Source organism: Thamnophis sirtalis, unplaced genomic scaffold, assembly GCF_051295495.1.
Source record: "Thamnophis sirtalis isolate CommonGarterSnake01/CBP01778 unplaced genomic scaffold, rThaSir2_p1.2 scaffold_11, whole genome shotgun sequence".
Taxonomy (NCBI): Eukaryota; Metazoa; Chordata; class Lepidosauria; order Squamata; family Natricidae; genus Thamnophis; species Thamnophis sirtalis.
This window is the reverse complement of record NW_028261391.1, coordinates 60,373,969-60,396,356: the sequence shown is the minus strand read 5'-3', so window position 1 is coordinate 60,396,356 and position 22,388 is coordinate 60,373,969. Positions and strand designations below refer to the sequence as shown.

Genomic DNA, 22,388 nt, shown 5'->3' with positions numbered 1-22,388 from the left:
TTTGGTTAAAATTGCTCGAGGCGTTCCTGAGTACCATGTTTGGTTAAAATTGCTCGAGGCGTTCCTGAGTTATGCTGGAACACACACATACAGCCATTTTTATTTATATATATATATATATATATATATATATATATATATATATATATATATATATATATATATATATATATATATATATATATATATATATATATATATATATATATATATATATATATATATATATATATTTTGATGAATAAATATCCATTTCATTTTGCTGTTGTTGTGGCCCTATTTTCTTCTAGAGTTTCAGGCCAGGTGTGGGTGTATGTGGGTGTGTACAGCCTCATGGCCATACATGCAGAGATTAATTGGAAGGGTAAGATCTCCAAGTTTTCATACCAGATTGAATACATAGGTATTTCAAAGGATTTTCTGTCTTTTTTATTATTTACTTGCCTATTTTGAGAAGACCATGTTAAATTAAGTTTTTTTTTCTCTTGAGGGTAAAAAAAATATCTAATTTTCTATTGGGCAAGTATGCTTATCTGATTAAAAATATATTATAAAGCATAAGCAAGATTTTTTTAAAAAAAAATAGGTCATTGCACAAATAAAAGAAAGATCCAACTTGAGTGGCACAAGTTACATTAAAACAAGTCTACTAATCTATCTGTTGTCTCGCGTTGAGTTGAGTTGACCACTTCGTTCAGGCTTTCCCTTAAGTATCTGAAGATCTTAAAAGAACAATGGAACCATTCATGAGATGATCTTCAAACATGTCTCCTGTTTCTTCTGTTTTAGACCTTGTTACAATCATTCAAATGTAAATGAAAGTATTCCTCATAATCATGGATGATGCTGGGTCTGGGAGAAAGCAGTATTTACAGCCAGGAAGAAACAAGCAAATTTACGGCTCCACCCACCTCAAAACACAGTGGATATTTCTCTTATTTTGACTAATAGCCAGAATACATGCCCATCTTTCAACAACAGGAGCAAACCCCATACCAGGCAAGATGAAGCAAGCTGTTACTAATGCTGCAATTGTTTATATACACGGTTCAATGACGGTGTTGACAATTGGTTTTTGTATTTTATCTGCAGCATCTAGAAAACAATTTTGCTGCCAAAAAAAAAATGAAAACCCTTTTTATCTCTAATGTTCCAACTAAATACTCTTTGTATCCAATCACAATGCAGTCCCTTCTATTAATCTGCCTGTAGAGAGGAAGGGAAAAACAGGGATATGAATATATTTTCAGAAGTAATTTGTTCAAACAGATTTAGAATACGATAGTACCCAGGCTATTATTTATTCATTATAAATAAATTTACTATATTTAAAATATTCAAAACTTCATATATTCAAAAATATGTGACTATGTTATTGTACTTGTGAGGTATTTAATTTTTGTTTGATTTTGAAGGTAAATTATTTGAAAAACAGTCTCTCAGTTGAATACATTACTTGTTTTTACAGCAAAATAATTAAACCCATAAATATGCAAAAATTAATAAAACTGAATTTCTGAGGAACTATTTTAAACCATATACACACAACAACTACAAAATTCCATTTCTGCTGCTAGAATGAGCTTCAAACTCTAAATTACATTTTCGTAATAAATCCTTAAAATATCAAGGAATATTTTGGACTATCCCATAGAATTCTCATTTACTTCCCTATAAAATAGTGTAACACCATTCTTCCTTTGCAAAATACCCAATGTTATCCCTCAACTACAGTCCTACTTTTCCATTGGCAGGAATTCCTGGGGATTCTGACTGACCCTTAATCAACCAACTTCTTTGCTACAATAAACATATCTAAAAATAAAGTTTCCCTTCTTCCTTTAATTTCTTATGAATGAGAACGGAAAAATAGTAGCATCAATTCTTTGCTTTTCTAAAATTCTAAATGAAGTAACACTATCCTCTTAGCTTTTTTTCAGAAAGAGGATGAAGAAACAGCAATGGGATAGATTTTCCACCCATAACTGTCAGAGGAAACATTCACAAAGTACAGCTTGCTCAGTTTAAGGCCACAGAGAACTGAGCTATATCTGCAAAATAGACTTACAAAAACAGTCCACAGTAGCTCCCTGTTGCATTTTCTGAAACAGGCTCTATTATCTCTAAGAAATAGTTTACCATCCCATTAGATTTTTGCAGGATACAGTAGAAACATTGGACTAGATTGCGAAAGGGGGGCGGGTTGCCTCACACAAACACTTCCAAAAAAGGGGGGAGTACTTAAATTCATGTATTGATTCTCTAGGTACAATCCACTATACTTACTTTCCTTATAGCTTTCTAACAGGATAAAGGAGGGACTGAAACCAATTATCAATGAAAGCTTGTTCCCAAGTATATACCTTTGTAAAATGCTACTGAGACACCAACATTCAGGTTTCATTGAAACTTATTTCCTCATAGCATCAATATTAGTAATCAGTACTTTATGGACATAAAATGCAAACTATAAAATCTATGTATAGGTTTCAAGTTCTAGAATAAAATCTAGTTTGCTGCATCTTTAAGTAGCATATTATGACAAATACAGCATATGGTAGTTTCTCATACCTAGCTTTCTTTCAAAATACTGGAACAAGCCAGACAAATGAAAGTAAAATGTGTAGACTATTTTTTAATTTGAAATTAGCTTGAATTTTATGCTTCTATTTGGTTTGTGAGAAATACCGTATTTTTCAGACTATAAGATGCACCAGGTTTTTGAAGAGATTTTTTTTTTTTAAAAAAAAGGGTTTGCCCTCCCTGGCCCCCAGGAGCAATTTGCAGGCTTCCCAAACTCTCTGTGCATCAATTTTTGCAAAAAAAAAGGGATGCATGGGACGGGGTTTGGTAGGCCAAAAGTGCTGTATTCGGTGTATAAGACGCACCCAGATTTTCACCCTCATTTTTATACTCTCTGTCTTATACTCTGAAAAATAAGGTAATTGTATTAACCGATCTGTAGTAATCATCACAAACAATTCACAAGAGATATTGCTTGCCTAAGTATTATTTTAAAATAAGGTAAATAAAGTCATGGGACAAGCCAAGAGAATCTAAAACAGGCTGACCACACTTATGAAATATTTAAGGTGTGCACACAATACTATTCTATTTTTCAGCAGTATGTCCAGTGGTTCCAAATTTTTAACAACCGGTTATCTGCTGAGTGGGCATGGCTTGGGAGTCATGTCACTGAGTGGGCATGGGCAACTCTACGTCACTTTTGTGGGTGGGACAGGCAGGGTTGGGGAGGAAATCCGGGGGGGGGGGAGAGTGTGTGTGTGTGAGTGTGAGAGAGAGGGAGAGGGAGAGAGAGAGACAGAGACAGAGAGAGACAGAGAATGCACCAAGCTAGACTGGGAAAGCTGCTGGGAAGAGAAGCTGGGTTTTTTTGGCTGTTTTCAGGCCATTTTGGGGCTGATTTGGGCCTGGAAAACAGTCCAAAGAACAGCCTGTTTTGTGGGCATTTTTCAGAATGTTTTGGGACCATTTTTCACCTGACTTTCTTTTCAGTTGCCTTTTGTCCCAACTTTGGGACAACCATGACTTTCATGATTGAGAATCTTCTCAGACCAGGGGTCCCCATCCCTCAGTCCATAGATTGGTCCTGGTCCGGAATGCAGAATGCCAGAAACCAGGTCGTACAAACAAGTGAAGCCCCATCCACGAAATGCAGGCCGCATGCGAAACCACAACCCCTCCGTTCAACACAAAAACCTTGTTCCATGGAACCGGTTCCTGGTGCACAAAAGGTATGGGGCTACTACCATAGACAACTTGTCTAGCTTTTACAGTAACATAAAGCACATGAAACCACTTAAGAGAAGTAAATCTTTAATAATTTGTAGTAACTTGGATTGTGCAAATCATTTGGGAAAAAGTGATACACAAAGCATGCTAGCATAAATGAAGCACCTTTCTTCAGAGCATAAAAGCAATTGTTATCCTTTGGAGTATCATACCAGAGTTTCAAAAGTTGTCCCCAAAGCACCTCTGCATGTATGTGCATACCCAGGCACTTCTGATATGATTAAATAGCAAAGAATGTGTATATAAACACAGAGAAGAAAGCCAGGAACACCCTTCAAAGCTCTGAAAAAAAGTACTATATTCATAACAACATGTTTTGTAAGGCATCTTTTTTAAATGCTTTGTAGAGATCAATTAATACGGTAATTGGCTCTTCAAAAAGCTGCTTTTTCATATAATATTGGTGAAATTTCTATGTTTCTTCCAGAATTTTCAATTCAGCATTTATTTATAATTCCAACCAAATTTACAGTGACAAGAATTCTCATTAATATTTTACAGCCACATATTACTAATATATTATACATAAATTACTAATGACTGAACTTAAACCTTTTCAAACTTCCATAATACATTTGTGAACGTGTATATATTTTCATTCATATGTGTATATTTTTCTTTCCTAATGTCATTTGATAAATCACAAAAACACAATTCATCAAGAACTATAACATAGTTTTGAACAGCCATTTCCTTTCCAATTCTTTATTAATTCAACAGAAAAGTGACACATTATATTGATAGAAGCATTGGCAAAGATCAGATATATTTTGTCAGTCATAGGTAATTTTAGAGTGGAGTTTCCTAACCCAATAGGCATAACAGTATTATTTTAACTATTTCTGTAGGCTGTAGACTGTAGAAATATTTTATTGTCCATACCTGTATGAAGCTGAATTTTGCCAATAATTCCTTCGATCAAACCCAGACAAATTGGATTCCAAGCCAAAAGAAGATCAGTAGCTGCAGAGGAAGAGGAGGTTAGTTAGACACGTAAATATAAACTATTTTATCCATATAATTCAAGTACACATTTCTTGTTTTATTATTTATCTGGAAAAATTGGGTTTCTACTATGCAAGATGATAGTGTAAACATACTAGGTACATACTACTCCATCTAGTTAAGAACAATTCCTTTTAAGAAAACATATATTTCTTGATCTAATGCCCTGACTAAAATTAAGTTTCATTTTTTTCCCCCAGCCAAGACATTAGGAAGACCAATTCAAAACCTGCCATGTCCCTTTACCAACAGGATAGTGGTTCTTAATCAAAGTAGGATTAACTCCTTGGAAAGTCCAATTTCGTAAGACAATATATTCATTCTTTCCTAATTCTGTTATGAAGAAATGTACATAGCACTGTTTCCTGGCTGGGCCACCTTCTTCAAAATAAAGAAAATGGAACTCAGCCATTTCTACATAATATTAAACAAAATAAGATACCTGGAAAACCAACAAGTTTTAGAATGTGTATAAAAGCTCTGCCAATGTTTGTATTGCCTATTCTTACCACCTAACATGTTTAATATTGCTAGCAGAAAACATATAAGTGGGTGATTCTGAGTTCTGAATTCCTTCTTCAGGTGGCTTCAGGGAACTAAATACGTAAGGAAACAATACTCAATTGGCAAAGTTTCCCCTAATTTTTATCAATATACTTTTAGTTTTAATTAAATATTCTTTAAAACCATTGATTCCCAAATTCTAGAAATAAAAGTGCATTTTATTGGGAAAAGGAAACACCAGGGGGGAAAACAAGAAAAGCAACACTTCTAACACAGAGAATCTAAATAAAATCAATAGTTATTATCAGCTTACACAAGCAGCTCTTGAGAATTATTGAATTATAGAGATGAATGATGCCAACAAATCTAACACCTTGCCCACTGCATAAATTCAACATCACAGACAGGTGTCTATAAAACTCTCTAACCTCTTCTTGAACCCCTCCAGTGACAGGGAGCCAACTACCTCTCCAAGTAATTACTGTCAAGCTTCTTTTACCTACATTCACTGCTTTCTCATAACTTAAATCCATTTTTCCATGTTATTCAGATACCTGAAGAGTGCTATCTTTCCTTCGTTCCTTTGTTTCAAAGCTAAACATTCTTCCGTATCATTCTATAGGACTTAATTACTAATCCCCTGATCTTTCCTTGTCTTTTTCTGAACTTGTTTCAAGTTCTCTAAATGTTTCAAGTATCATCCCCACGACTGAACACAATTGCTCATGAGGAGGTCTGTCCAAACTGGAATAAAATTGAGCTGTTTGGAAACAGTGCTCCTGTTGATAAAGCCAAAAACTCCACTTGATTATTTTATAGCCACATCATCCTGTTGACACTTATTCAGTTTGTAATCAATTAATATTCCCATTTTTTTCACAGGCAGTATTAAATGAACCAAATATTTCCAAGCCCTTTCTTATGCATAATTTCCTAAATAAAGAACTTTGGTTGCCTCTGTTATTTTTATTCTGTTGTTTATACCATTTCTCTAACTTCTCAAAAGTATTTTGGATTTGTTTTCCATCCAAAGTTTTGTGAAACTTGAAAACACATTATAACATATTAATAAAAATATTAAAGATTGGGGATAGCAAGCTAAACCCTGTGGCATCTCAATATTTACTCCAATTTAAAGGAAATTTTCTTTGAGCATAATTTTCATCTCAATTATATATTCTATTAATTCTCATATCACACAGTCCATATTTAACTAGCTTTCTAATCAAAACATATGATGCACATTATCAAATGCTTTAAAATCAACTATGTCTATTATTCTCATAGCTAACCAAGGAAATTGCCTTATCAGAAAGCAAAAAAAAAAGTCAATAATTATTATTTTCCTATCCATGCTGACTTCTAGTAATTAACAGAATGTTTTCAAGGTGCTTTTAATCAACCATCTTATGATTTACTTAAGAATCTTCCCAAACAGCATTGTCAGACTGGTATATAACTCTCTACATTTTCCTTTTCTTACTTTTAAAAAATAGGAGCATGTGTTAGCACTTTGCTAGTTCTCCCAGATTTCTCAAAGCTCATATGTGAAAGTTAGTATGTCAGTATCATGAATGTGGTACGTAAGACAAGACAATTTTAACTTCTATTCTTTCTTTTCTATCTTCTTCTTTTCTCTCTTTGTATGGGCTATGCATGAGGTATGTATGAGATGAATGAATGTCCCACTTTTTATGATTATATTGTTGTATATTTTTGTGTTTTTAACGATTACGTGGGGACTGTTTGGGGGAGTGTATGAGTATGTGTGATTCGGAGGACCTGCCGGGAGTTGCGGGGGCTGGAGGGGTGGTTGGGGGGACCAGAGACACGGGAGAGGGCCGGGGTATTGCGGTCGTAACAGGGAGGGGCAGATATGGCGGGGACTTCAGGGCAGGCCATTACCGGGGAAGGAGGGTTCGCTACATTACAGAGATCCCTCCTTCCGGCCCTGGGAGTCCCACTCCAAGACCAGATGGCGGGAGTAGTCAGGACCCTGGTCTCAGGCTGTTGTCGCTAAATGCCAGGTCTGTTGTTCACAAAGCTCCTCTCGTCCGGGACTTAATTATAGACGAGAGGGCAGACCTGGCATGTATTACTGAAACCTGGCTGGGCCCAGAGGGAGGAGTCCCCCTTGTAGAGCTGTGCCCAGAGGGATTTCAGGTGCTGCATCAGCCGAGAGCCCAGGGAAGGGGTGGGGGTGTGGCCGCTGTTATCCGGGAGTCGTTAGTTCCTCGCAGGGTCCCTGCTCCGGAGATTGTCGGGTGTGAGTCTTTGCTGCTAAAGTTGGACCTCAAGGGTCAAGTGGGTTTGCTGCTAACGTACCTGCCTCCCAACAGCGTTGCAGCAGCCCTCCCCTCGCTCCTCGAGTCGGTAGCCGAGCTGGCGATTGAGTTCCCTAGGCTGATGGTCCTGGGGGACTTTAATTTGCCATCGCTCGGTGAAAACTCTGATGGGACGAGGGAGTTCATGGCTTCCATGACAGCCATGGGCTTGACCCAAGTAATTCGAGGCCCAACCCATACAGCGGGACACATGCTTGACCTTGTATTTCTCTCGGAGCAGTGGATTTATGATCTTGGTCTGAGGGGGAGTGACATCATACCCCTGTCGTGGTCAGACCATTGCCTGCTGAGGCTCGACTTCCGGAGGCCAAACCCCCACTGTAGGGAGGAGGAGCCGACCAGGTGGTTCCGCCCCAGGCGTCTTATGGAGCCATCAAGGTTCCAGACAGAGCTTGGGGTTATTCCTGACACTTTCGCCCACAGTCCGGTGGAGACTCTGGCTGCTGCGTGGCACTCGGCAGCGTCAGAGGCCCTCGACCGGATTGCGCCACTGCGGCTCCTCCGAGGCGGCGGATCCCGGAGGCCTCCTTGGTTCACCGAGGAGCTCCGGGAAATGAAGCGCCGGAGGAGATGCCTAGAGCACCGTTGGAGGTCCGATAAGTCCGAATCGAACCGAGCAATGGTAACCACCTGCACCAGGGAATATACTAGGGCTCTTAGGGCAGCTAAAAGATCACACATAGCCTCCCTGGTTGCATCCGCTGAGTCCCGTCCAGCCGCCCTGTTCAGGATAACCCGCTCCCTATTAAACAAAAGGGAGACGGGGGAACCCCTGCAGGGCAGAGCGGAAGAATATGCCCAATTCTTAGCGGACAAAATTGCTCGGTTTCGGTCGGACTTGGACTCCACACCCGCAGTTCCAGCCGAGGCACAGGGGGACCAAGTAGAACAGCTCTGGGTTGAGTTTCAGGACGTTATCCCCGGGGATGTGGACAAGGCCATGAGAGCTGTAAGTTCCTCCACCTGTGTTCTGGATCCGTGTCCCTCATGGCTGGTTGCTAACTGCAGTGAGGTGACACGAGGCTGGATCCAGGCGGTTGTAACCGCCTCCCTTCGGGAGGGGAACTTCCCCGCCTCATTGAAAGAGGCGGTGGTGAGACCCCTCCTGAAGAAACCATCCTTGGATCCAGCTGTTCTTAACAGCTATCGCCCAGTCTCCAACCTCCCCTTTTTGGGGAAGGTTGTTGAGAAGGTGGTGGCCTTTCAGCTCCAACGGTCCTTGGAGGAAGCAAACTATCTAGACCCCTTCCAGTCTGGCTTCAGACCCGGTTACAGCACAGAAACCGCGTTGGTCGCATTGATGGATGATCTTTGGAGAGCCAGAGATGAAGGACATCCCTCCATCCTGGTCCTCCTTGACCTCTCAGCGGCTTTCGATACCATCGACCATGGTATCCTTCTGCGACGACTGCGGGAGGTGGGAGTGGGAGGCACCGTGCTACGGTGGTTCTCCTCCTACCTCTCGGACAGGTCGCAGTCGGTGTTAGTGGGAGGGCAGAGATCGTCCCCAAGGCCCCTAAACTATGGGGTGCCGCAGGGTTCGGTCTTATCCCCCCTGCTATTCAACATCTACATGAAACCGCTGGGAGAGATCATCCGCAGGCACGGGATTAGATACCATCAATATGCGGACGATACTCAATTGTATCTGTCCGCCCCGTGCCAAATCAATGAAGCGGTTGACGTGATGGGCCGGGGTCTTGAGGCCGTTATGGACTGGATGAGGATTAACAAGCTTGTGCTCAACCCAGAAAAGACCGAGTGGCTGTTGTGTTTCCCTCCCAAAGATTTGGCCAACATTCCAACACTCAGGCTGGGGGGTCAAATTCTACACCCCTCAGAGAGGGTTCGCAATCTGGGAGTCCTCCTGGATCCACAGCTGTCACTCGACCACCATTTAGCGGCTGTGACCAGGGGGGCATTCGCCCAGGTACGCCTGGTGCGCCAGTTGCGACCCTACCTGAACCGGGAGGCACTCACAACAGTCACTCGGGCCCTTGTGATCTCTAGGCTGGAATACTGCAATGTGCTCTACATGGGGCTGCCCTTGAGGAGCATCCGGCGACTTCAGTTAGTGCAGAACGCGGCCGCGCGAGTGATCGCGGGTGCACCCCGGTTCACCCGCATAACACCTATCCTCCGCGAGCTGCGCTGGCTACCTGTCGATCTCCGGATGCGCTTCAAGGTGCTTCTACTCACCCATAAAGCCCTACATGGCAGTGGATCTGGATACTTGAGAGACCGCCTTCTGCCGATTACCTCCCTACGACCTATAAGATCGCATAGACTGGGCCTCCTCCGCATTCCATCGGCCAGCCAGTGTCGGCTGGCAACTACAAGGAGGAGGGCCTTTTCAGCAGTCGCCCCGACCCTTTGGAACGAGCTCCCCGTGGAGATTCGTACCCTCTCCACCGTCCAAGCCTTCCGCATAGCCTTGAAGAACTGGCTCGCCCGTCAGGCCTGGGGATAAGGACCGTTACCCCGCCCGAATATTGAATGTATGGTGTTGATTTTATTATATGTTGTCGTCTTAATGTCGTATTCCCCCTCCCTTGGTTTTCTGTGAGCCGCCCTGAGTCCCCTCAGGGAAAAGGGCGGCCTACAAATTTCAATAAAACCAAAAACCAAAAACCAAAACCAAACCAAAATATTTTTTAGAAAACAGTAAAAAATAAAAATGTTACAAACTAAAAAGAAAACATTTTCTTACAGTGCCTCACAACCAGAGAGATCATAAAATCTTACAGCTGGAAAATATGATCAGAAATCACCTAGTCCAATCCCTTAGTTGTTGTATTTGTATTTGTATTTATTTGTCTTGTATGCCGCCCACTCCCGAAGGACTCTGGGCGGCTCACAATAGACAAGGGAAGGGGGAAGACTAGACAAAGACAACACTTTAAAAACAAAACCGCAACATTCACAATTTCCGCGGGGCTGGATGTTTCACAGCCCCCGCCCCCCGGCCTGCTGGAGCAGCCAGGACTGGGTGGCTTTGCGGAAAGCCGGGAGGGTCGTAAGGGTCCGGATCTCGACAGGGAGATCATTCCAGAGGGCTGGAGCTGCATCAGAGAAGGCTCTTCCCCGGGGAGTCGCCAGCCAACATTGGCTGGCGGATGGAATCCGGAGGAGACCTAACCTGTGAGATCTGATGGGTCTATGGGAGGTAATCTCAGGTACCCAGGTCCGATGCCATGTAGGGCTTTATAGGTAGCGACCAGCACCTTGAAGCCGATTCAGAGACTAATGGGTAGCCACTGCAGCTCACGGAGGATAGGTGTGACGTGGGTGTACCTGGGTGCACCCGCAATCGCTCGCGCGGCTGCGTTCTGGACTAACTGAAGTCTTCGAACACTCTTCAAGGGCAGCCCCATGTAGAGCGCATTACATTGTAGGATCTGATAAAGTCGCTGCCTGCAATAGATGGGTGGGTGAGGCCTTGGATTTGGCCTCTTCCTGTATGCCAATTCAAGTACAACTACTTTATTAACAGCTCTGGAAAATGAAGTGCTAGAAGAGATGCCAGGAGGAAGAAATCTGCAATTGGAGGAAAACTCAAAGTGAATTTTGACCAGCCACATGTAAAGAGCCATATCAGGCATCACCTCATCGCAATGAGAGTGGCAAAATGTCAGTGTTTCTTCACTCTTATTGCATCTGCTAATAACCATCCAGCAGAACTGTTTCCTATAACCTACTGGGTAGATTAGATTAGATTAGATTAGATTAGATTTAGTTTATTTGTATGCCGCCCTTCTCCGGGAGGGACTCAGGGCGGCGAACAACTCGAAAGGGGAAAAGGGGATACAAACACAATACACATAATTAAAATACACAAGAGTCATACAGCCATACAAGTCGAGAGGGGAGGGGAACTCATCAACCCCAGGCCTGCCGGGTAAGGAGGGCTCTGTCCAGAACATCTGAGGCATTATTTTATTTTTTTAGATTATTGTGGCTGGCTATAAGATGAAGTCACTCAGTTTCACTCTGCCTTGAACTCTGATTGTGTCAGACCACAGCGCCTGAACTACAGTCTGGTGATGTGATCTGGGATAGGTTTATGATGGTAACTCCTGAGGAAACAGACATGGCTCCACATACTGTCATCTGTTCACTGGATCCAGCTGCTTTCTGGGTCATAATAGCAGCCTCTCTGACAGAGGAGGGCAATGCACCAGTCTTAAAAGAGGTGGTGGAATATTTCTCAAGAGCCACCATTAGATCCAACAGTCTTCAATATCTATTAACCAGTGTCCAATCTTCCCTTTCCCTTTAATGGTTTACGTGCCACACCTGATTTGCTTGCTACTTTGCTTCTGTGTGAATTCAAGGAGCCGGTCATTACCTCTAAAGCCTAACATGGCAGAGAACATGGTTACTTGAGGGGCCACCAATCTCCCATATATCTGCTTGGCAAATTCAATCCAGCAGGGCTGGCACATTCTGGGTTCCAACAATTAAAACAATACCATGTTTTGCGACCCAGGAAGATACATTCTCTGCAGCAGCACCTGCCTTATGGAAGGAGGTTCGCCTCGAGATTCAAACGTCCCCCACCCTGTGATATTTTGAAGACAAAGCTCTTCACCCAGCTATCTGGCAAGGATAATTTATGCTTCCTTTCATCCTTTCCCTTGTTCCCATCCAGGTTAATTTTCTTTGCAATCTTGTATTTTTGTACTTATTTTTTAAAAAAATATTTAAAACTATTTGTAAATCGTCTATTGCTGGGAGTCAGAAGGCATATAAATGACTTAAATATAAATGTGGAACAACAAAGAAAGGACCCTTAGCACCCTATTCAATTTTATTCAGCTAATGCAGAGCAATTTATAACTGCAGCTGTAGTTGAGGTCATTCAGCCAATTATAAAGCCATCAAACAGTTGTAGCATCAAACACAAATTTTATCATTATACTAATGAGGACAGGATGAAAGATTCTGTTGAGTTCCTTGCTGATCTTTAATTCTGTTGAAGCAGGGCCACAAAACCCATGGGGAGATACAACAGAGACAAGAAATTTTTTAGGAAGAGGAAAATGGGCAACCTAATATTCACTACTTTGAAATGAAAATCATAAAAATGGATTCCCTCTAAGTTCAGATTTTAAGATTCCTTATTAGAAATTTTTACAAGTTTCTCTTTTGACACATATGTCTAAAGTTGACTAAGATTAACAAAGATTTTTTTTCTTAATTCAAAGCCCAGAAGTAAACTGCATTATAAAAGAAGTGTGATTGTTCAACCCAGAAAAAGAATCTTCAACAAAAGTAAATGCACAAAAATAGCTCTGAAAATTCATTTAAACAATTCACTTAACACAGACCTTAATTACAAAGGTAACCTTACACAGTTACAGAGCACTGTACTTTCTTTCTTTACAGCTTTTACCATACACAGTTCAAACAAACTACCATAGCTTATTTTAAGGTAAAACCAAAAGAGATCTATCATGTTTCATAATTCAATGATACAGAAGCATTCATAAACTGGTACCAGACTCCTTGTCCACTTCACTATCTGAAATTACAGTAATCTAGCTCTACTGTATTATTAAATCAAACCCTTATACAATATTATTAAAGTTAAACTTCAATATATGAGTATTGGGGAAGTGGAAGCAGAAAAATGCAGAAACATCTTCCCACAACAAAAATGAAGAACCTAAAACAATACAGGAAATTAATTAAGAGTTCTGTATTGTGTTAATAAACATCTTATTCAAAGAAACATTTGTTTAACCGCAAATATAGTTTACATCAAACTATTTTAACTGTACAGCAGCAGTTTTTATTGCATTTTATTTTTCTGGTTTGTATTTCCGCATTTTATTTCTTTACATTTTTCAGCACCCAAGTGAAGAATAGACATTGGAAGAACAAGGTACAAATTTCAATATGTTTCAGACCAAACTACATGTAACACAAAAATTAATCAATTGTTGATTGGATATATTCTTATATATTTGGCAAAGAAGTGATTGATAAAGAACAGAGTAATTACAGTTGTATGTGATAAATGGGAATCACAGCAAGAGAACTCAAAATCATCTAGTTTTAAATGTTTCACTTCATGAATGTAAAATAAATTGGCCATAGCATGATACCCTATAGCAGGAATACACATTTTTTTTCAAATTATGGGTCACATTTGGTCAATAGTCAAAGAGAGGCATTCTAAAAGTAGGAAGAAGTAGTGGGAAATGGAATCTGATTTAATTTCAACCACTAGCAAATTAAAAGCTACTTTGGAGTTAAGGTTAAAGACATAGAGCTAGAAACTGTAAGACTATAAGTTCTAGTCTTGCCTAGAAACTAAGCTAACTGGACGAAGACTATGACCTAGGGCTAGGCACTAAGCCTAGGAGAATTTAAGGTCAGTTACTACTTCTGAAAAGGTTGCTGAAAAAAGTGTCCATATATTGATTTGTCCATATAGTTGTCAGTAGTCGAGACTGACTTGAAAGCAGAAAAACAAAAAGCAAATAATTGCACAAATTATCTGTTTCAAAGTGAATAGCTTTCCACAATTTCAAACAAATGACAATCCAAGGGATTCCAAAATGAAACCAAGGGGAAAGAGGATCCCTATGCAATTTGAAATTCAAGAGAAAACCTAGATGTGCTATTGAAAATACTGGAAATAATACATCAGAAAGTTGTGCTGCTTTTTAAGTATCTCCAAAATCAGTATAGTATCAAGGAAAATCCTTCCAGGCATCAGAGAATGCCAAAGAACCTTCCTAATGCTAATGTATTTTCTTCAAAATACATTAGCATTAGTTCTTATTTACAGAATTTCAAAATTCAATCTTCAAAGTATGTTTAAAATTCTAGCAAATGCATTAATTTGACAGTGATTTTCCAATATTTACCTTCAAGAAATATTTTTTGTAATAACTGATTGCCAAGTAATGTTTGAGTATCTACAGTATCAGGGATTCTTTATTTAATCACAAATTTAATTACACAAACCTGTTGTGCCATATTGGGGGGGGGGGAAGAAAAAATATAGACCCCCCAAATACATCCAATTAAAATTGTTGTGGATAAATTACAGGTAAATCTTGACTTACGACCACAAGTGAGCCCAAAATTTATGTTGCTGACACAATTTTAAGTGAGTTTTGCCCCATTTTACGACCTTTCTTGCCACAATTGTCAAATAAATCGTTGCAGTTGTTAAATTATTAACATGATTAAGTGAATCTGGCTTCACCATTGACTTTGCTTGTCAGAAGGGCACAAAAGCTGATCCCAGGACACTGCAACTGTCATAAATATGAACCGGTTGACAAGCATCCAAATTTTGATTACGCGACCATGGGGATGCTGCTGAAAACCTAGGACTACTTGTATGTAACTGGCAAATTTGGCCATTGTTGTTAAACTGCTTACACAGTTTGAAAAAGCCAGAATAGCAAACTTTGCTACATAATGCCACAAATAAACAAACCAACCATTTTAGCTAACCAACCATTTCATCAGCACAAACTCTAAACTCAAAAATAGAAAATGTGAACAGATTGTCTTTGAAGCAAAAACTATCTTCAGACAAGGATAATTTTTTAAAAAAACAAGCATATTGTCATTTCAATACGTTTCAATGACTCTGCTCAATCAGCAGGAATTCAGTGCTTAGTCAAATCTCCTGTCACAGACAATATAGCTATGATTCTTCCTAAAATGTTCAGAAACCAGTTTAGAACAATGTCAGAAAAAGAGCAGCAAAGCTACCATCAAGAGCTCTTTGTAAGACATATCAGCAATCCGTTATTGGCACTTCTTCAAATTATGAGACTGGTAAATCTCACTTATCTGAATTATAACAGAGATAAAAGGTTAAAAAAACACAACTGCATACTTGTATGAGGAGAACCTTTTAAAAAATACATGAAAAATGAAATAATCCATTCAAGGCTTAGCTGAAGACTTTATCTTGCCATTTTACTATGTGTCAAGTACCCCAATTTCTTTAACAACCTTCTCTAAGCAACTTCATCTCTAAAGTAGAATAATAAAGGATGTGGCTACATCATTTTCCAGGAGTATACCTACCTCTTTTTCTATAAAGGATCTTGCTATTAATATACTAAAATCACCATAACTCTCCTAAATGGACATATTTTTAGAACTTCATACTCTTCACCAACGCTTAATAATTTTATTCCCTGTATGACTGTAAGTAGGTTAACTCATCTGGCTGTGTCAGCTTACCAATGTATGAGCACTAAATCTGTTGTGTAAAGAAGCCTGCAAAAGAGCTGACCGAAACGATGGGGAAAGTGCAGTAGGGACCCTCTCCCACTTTATAGGGTAATTCCCCAATGGGAGTGGGGGAGGTGAAAACCACAGCTGATCAACCACAACTGATGTCAGGTTACCAGTAGACCACAACGAAAACATGATCAGATGAGCTAATTCTACTTTATTATGCAATTCTCCCAGTCTCCTTTACAACCAAAGAAATTAGGGTCTCTTCTGAGTCTCTCACCCTGCCCATTATACATCTATAGACGATGCTGTCTCTTATCTAACCATTCCCTAGGCTCTGCCTCCCAAGGTCATCTCCATATATAATTATACAGGAAAGATGTATGATAAAGAGAGAGAGACAACTATTTAAAAATCCAGCAGGGTCCCTCACCCACCAGCCTTGCCAACAGCTGATCAGCAGTGGGGGAAGTTGGGAAGCAAATGAAAAGCGATTACTCTTTCAAAAAACCCAGCCCTACAAAACTCTGGGCAGCTCTAAGTAAAGCAGCAGAGCTGATCATCATAGGAGAGAGCTGCTGGGTTTTGAGGGAACTGGTTCTTCTGTTTTACTGGGCCTCCCCCCCAGGTTTCACTCCTGCTTTGACCCACATAGGAAGAAGACGTGGATCAGCCATCTTTCAAAACTCACTTTCACATCACTCTGACTGATAGATGGATTCCCATCAAGAAAAAGAGGATTTTACTTACGGGTACATTGCTTACAGTGACACACTATAGTTATACAAGCAGCACGCTACCATATGGCAATAAAAGGAAGATTGCAGAATTAGCAATTTAGCAATGGGAACTAATTCCATGATGGTACAGCAGTGCTATCATCCCAAGGACAGGTGGATAGCACGTTATCACTGCTACAAGCCTAGCTCCCACTCCCAGATCTCTTTTCCAAATGGCAAACAAAATCTCTTAAGCATATATCCAACTGATTATTGGTAAGACAAACTGACCATTTGATGTAACATTACATCCATTAAACCAGGTCTCAACTTTATTCCCTCCCGTGGTTCGCCCATGAGGCCAATGTTGAGAAAAGACAGGATTTATGCCCAAATAACCTGTTACAATTCAAACATTAAAATAGGAAGAAGCAAAAAAGGCCATATACCAATATTTCAAACCGGTCGTTGGATATATCCACAGAAAACCCCAGAACCCCCATGCTTTTAACTCTCTAATTGTCAAATGCAACAAGCCCAGAGATATTGGCACAGGAAATCCACAGCCAATAGTAGAAAAAGGAAGGCTATGATGAGACAAATGTTACCATCCTGAGAGAAGGTATTAGGGAAAGATAAAACCACCACAGCTACCCTAAGATCCAATGTATCCCAAGGCCCTTTACTGGTTTACTCCAAGTACAGGTAGCTCTCGACTTACAAAAGTTCATTTAGTGACCGTTCAAAGTTACAACGGCACTGGAAAAAGTAACTTACGACCATTTTTTACACTTATGACCATTGCAACATCCTCCACGATCATGTGAATTACATCTGGATGCTTGACAACTGACTCATAGTTATGACCGTTGCAGTTTCCCTGGGGTCATGTGATCACCTTCTGCGACCTTCTGACAAGCCAAGTCAATGGAGAAACCCAGATTCACTTAATAAACCGTTACTAATTCAACAACGGGATCAATTCGTTTAACAAATGTGGCAACAAAGGTCATAAAATGGGGACTCACCTAACAAAGGTCTCACTCAGCAACATAAATTTTGGGCTCAGTTGTGACCGTAAGTCAAGGACTACCTGGACTTCAGGAATTTAAAGACCACCCCCCCCTCTTCCCTCAGGTCCCAACATCCCGAGGTCCCAACATCCTGAGCCAAGGTGGCGCAGTGGTTAGAGTGCAGTACTGCAGGCTACTTCAGCTGATTGCTAGTTTGGCAGTTCGGCTGTTCAAATCTCACCCGCTCAGGGTTGACTCAGCCTTCCATCCTTCCGAGGTGGGTAAAATGAGGACCCGGATTGTTGGGGGCAATATGCTGACTCTGTAAACCGCTTAGAGAGGGCTGAAAGCCCTATGAAGCGGTATATAAGCCTAACTGCTGTTGCTATTGCTATTCCCGTATGTGCTCATTTCTCCACTTCAAGGGAAGCGGAGAGGACTTGTCCCCTCCTCTATTTGCAGGTGTTGCACTTTCCCCCTCCCAGTAACAGGGGACACCTTCTGGGGGGGGTGGACTAGATGACCTACAAGGTCCCTCCCAACTCTGTTTATTTGTATCTCCAGGTGAGTCAACCTGCAACTCCCTCGCCCAGTGGATAAACCGCCCACCTGCCCTGTCGGCACTCCGAGAGCCGCCTCTCCCTTCTGCCTCTCAGTAGGTGCCCTTCCTCCTCCTCCCAGCTACCCCGTAGCCACCCCGACCTCTCTTCCCTTCCTCGGAGCCGGCAAAACCCCGCCGACGCCAGGTTTACCTCCCGCTAAAGAGTTCTTGCTCCCGGCTCCTTTCGCCCAGCGGGGTGGCTCGATCCGGGCCACCCGTCTGCCCACGAACTCACCGGGTCGGAGCTGGAGGCTGCCGTCGGCGCGGCTACACCACAGCGCCCGGTTCTCCTGTTGCAAGATGTAGTGATCCTTGGCTTGGAAAAGCTCCATGGCGGGGCAGCCAATGGAAAGGCAGGCAGGCAAGGAAGCAAAGGCAAGGCAAGAGAGCAACCGCCGCGCTCAGGGAAGCCCTGCCGGAGAAGCGGCAGCCAAACCCGACCGGACTCTCCCCCACCCACGCCGACGAAACCGGGCGCGATCCAACCCCTCTTAAAGGGCGGCTATTCCGGGAAGAGCCGCCGAGACGCGCGCGACACCCGCCGCCGCCGCCGCCGCCGCCGAGCTTGTTGGTTCTGCTCCCGGCCGGACGGGTTCCGGCGCGCGCATACCGGTGGCCACGTGACCTTCCCTTTACCTCCTCCTCCTCCTCCCCCCTCCTTTTTTTTTGTCGTTTTTAAAGAGAAAACGTCGCTTTACCCGCCGGGCGGCTTCGCGTGAAGGGAATTCGGAGGGGCGGGGGGGGGGGTTGTGCGCGCGAAATAAATCGATCTATTTCCGTGTCTTGGTTGATTGGTTAGGCGCAGTGTTTCTCAACCTTGGCCACTTGAAGATGTCTGGACTTCAACTCCCAGAATTCCCCAGCCAGCGAATGCCAGTTGAATCTTTCAAATATAGCATCTTCTAGAGCAGTGTTTCTCAACCTTGGCAACTTGAAGATGTCTGGACTTCAACTCCCAGAATTCCCCAGCCAGCGAATGCCAGTTGAATCTTTCAAATATAGCATCTTCTAGAGCAGTGTTTCTCAACCTTGGCAACTTGAAGATGTCTGGACTTCAACTCCCAGAATTCCCCAGCCAGCGAATGCCAGTTGAATCTTTCAAATATAGCATCTTCTAGAGCAGTGTTTCTCAACCTTGGCCACTTGGAAGATGTCTGGACTTCAACTCCCAGAATTCCCCAGCCAGTGAATGCCAGTTGAATCTTTCAAATATAGCATCTTCTAGAGCAGTGTTTCTCAACCTTGGCAACTTGAAGATGTCTGGACTTCAACTCCCAGAATTCCCCAGCCAGCGAATGCCAGTTGAATCTTTCAAATATAGCATCTTCTAGAGCAGTGTTTCTCAACCTTGGCCACTTGGAAGATGTCTGGACTTCAACTCCCAGAATTCCCCAGCCAGCGAATGCCAGTTGAATCTTTCAAATATAGCATCTTCTAGAGCAGTGTTTCTCAACCTTGGCCACTTGGAAGATGTCTGGACTTCAACTCCCAGAATTCCCCAGCCAGCGAATGCCAGTTGAATCTTTCAAATATAGCATCTTCTAGAGCAGTGTTTCTCAACCTTGGCCACTTGAAGATGTCTGGACTTCAACTCCCAGAATTCCCCAGCCAGCGAATGCCAGTTGAATCTTTCAAATATAGCATCTTCTAGAGCAGTGTTTCTCAACCTTGGCCACTTGGAAGATGTCTGGACTTCAACTCCCAGAATTCCCCAGCCAGCGAATGCCAGTTGAATCTTTCAAATATAGCATCTTCTAGAGCAGTGTTTCTCAACCTTGGCCACTTGGAAGATGTCTGGACTTCAACTCCCAGAATTCCCCAGCCAGCGAATGCCAGTTGAATCTTTCAAATATAGCATCTTCTAGAGCAGTGTTTCTCAACCTTGGCCACTTGAAGATGTCTGGACTTCAACTCCCAGAATTCCCCAGCCAGCGAATGCCAGTTGAATCTTTCAAATATAGCATCTTCTAGAGCAGTGTTTCTCAACCTTGGCCACTTGGAAGATGTCTGGACTTCAACTCCCAGAATTCCCCAGCCAGCGAATGCCAGTTGAATCTTTCAAATATAGCATCTTCTAGAGCAGTGTTTCTCAACCTTGGCCACTTGGAAGATGTCTGGACTTCAACTCCCAGAATTCCCCAGCCAGCGAATGCCAGTTGAATCTTTCAAATATAGCATCTTCTAGAGCAGTGTTTCTCAACCTTGGCCACTTGGAAGATGTCTGGACTTCAACTCCCAGAATTCCCCAGCCAGCGAATGCCAGTTGAATCTTTCAAATATAGCATCTTCTAGAGCAATGTTTCTCAACCTTGGCCACTTGAAGATGTCTGGACTTCAACTCCCAGAATTCCCCAGCCAGCGAATGCTGGCTGGGGAATTCTGGGAGTTGAAGTCCAGACATCTTCAAGTGGCCAAGGTTGAGAAACACTGGGTTAGGGGGCTCAAGTTAAACACGTGTAGATCTCCGCTTCCAACAGTTCATTTTTCGTGACCTGTTCAAAGTTACAAGGGCACGGGTTGGGGGGGGGGAGGGAATGATGGAGGACCATTTTTCACACTTACGACCGTTGCTCCATAGACCTTATGAGAGTATAAACTATAACCATGACCAGATAGCAAAAACTGTGCTCTATATAGTTTCTATTTGAAAAATGGTACCTGGGCAATTTTGTTTTTAATTTTGCAAAAGCAATAGTCATCAAAAGGGTGCTGAGTGATTCCTATCCCAGGCAGAGTTGGTCACCTGATCAAAATTCAAATTCACCTGATTAGCAGCTGACTCAGGGGTGGGTTGCTAAGCAGCGTCCAGCGGCGTCCTCTTGCACGCGCGCAGTTCACGCATGCGTCTTAGCGCCTGCGCGATGCTCCAGCTGCTCGTGGAGACTCGCGCAGGCGCTGTATGTGCCATCCAGCTGCTCGCGGAGAATCGCGCAGGCGCTGTATGTGCCATGCGCCTGCGTGGAAGCTCAGAAGCCTTCAAAGACCGGTAAGGAGGGTGGGCGGGTGGGCCCTTCGCCGTTCCCGGAAGTTACTTACTTCCGGGTTCGCCGACCAACCGGTTCGCAGGGAGCGCCGCGAACCGGTTGAAACCCACCCCTGAGCTGACTCATATTTATGACTGTTGTGGTGTCCCGGATTTATACAATCCCCTTTTGCAACCTTCTGACAAGCAAAAGTCAAATGGGGAGACTAGATTCGCTTAGCAACGGTGTTGCTAATTTAAGAACTGCAGTGGTTCACTTAACAAATGTGGCAAGGAAAGTCGTAAAATGGAGCAAACTCACTTAACAAATGTCTCAACGACATAAATTTGGGACTCAATTGTTGAGGATCACCTGTATCCATCTTCCCTTGGGAGCTTAAGGCAACATACACAGAGCGTCCTCGTTTTTATTTTCCCCAGAACATCATCAGCCCCGTGAGGTAAGTGGGCTGAGTTGGGTGAGGTCAAAAAAGTCAACCCGGCAACTACCGATGGTCCTCGACAACAAACAATTGAGCCCAAAATTTATGTTGTTAAGATGAGGTGAGTGAGTTTTGCCCCATTTTCTTGCCACAGTTGCTAAGTGAATCACTGCAGTTGATAAGTTAGTAACCTGGTCAGTAGTGGGTTTCAAAAATTGTTCGAATCTACTCTGTGGGTGTGGCCTCCTTTGTGGGAGTGGCTTGCCACCCATGTGACTGGATGGGAGTGGCTTGCCGCCCATGTGACCGGATATGAAGATGCCGACGACACTTGTCAGAACCACCTTAAATTACCTCTCACACACTGGCATGCATAAGAATATGATGGAAACTTGTTTTTTAAAAGGCATCTTTGGTTTGCGTCAAAACAACTTCAACACACGCAATGTTCTGATTGCACCACAAACGCAGTAGTCATCCTTACCTTTCACAGAGGCACTGAGTTTTATAAATAGGAGCATGATAGTGTAGAATATTCATATCCAAGGACCAGTGGTGGGTTTCAAAAAAATTTGGAGCCTCTTCTGTAGGTGTGGCCTGCTTTCTGTGTCCACTGGTGGAACCTCTTCTAACCGGTTCGGTAGATTTGACGAACCGGTTCTACCAAATAGGTGCGAACTGGTAGGAACCCACCTCTGAACCTGGTTGATAAGTGAATCTGGCTTCCCCACTGACTTGGCTTGTCAGAAGGTTACAAAAGGGGATC

General features: G+C 42.4%; 1 protein-coding gene across 1 annotated transcript in view; it reads right to left on the bottom strand.

Moving 5' to 3' along the window:
• INPP5F (inositol polyphosphate-5-phosphatase F) overlaps window positions 1-18,668 on the bottom strand; it is a 59,134-nt gene extending 40,466 nt beyond the window's left edge. The window contains exons 1-2 of the mRNA XM_087725902.1: window positions 18,453-18,668; window positions 4,696-4,776 (exon numbers count right to left, since the gene is read on the bottom strand). Coding sequence (XP_087582028.1) covers window positions 4,696-4,776; window positions 18,453-18,549 — 178 coding nt within the window. The 5' untranslated portion in view covers window positions 18,550-18,668. The remainder of the gene's footprint in view (window positions 1-4,695; window positions 4,777-18,452) is intronic.
• Between the last annotated feature and the right edge of the window lie 3,720 nt (window positions 18,669-22,388).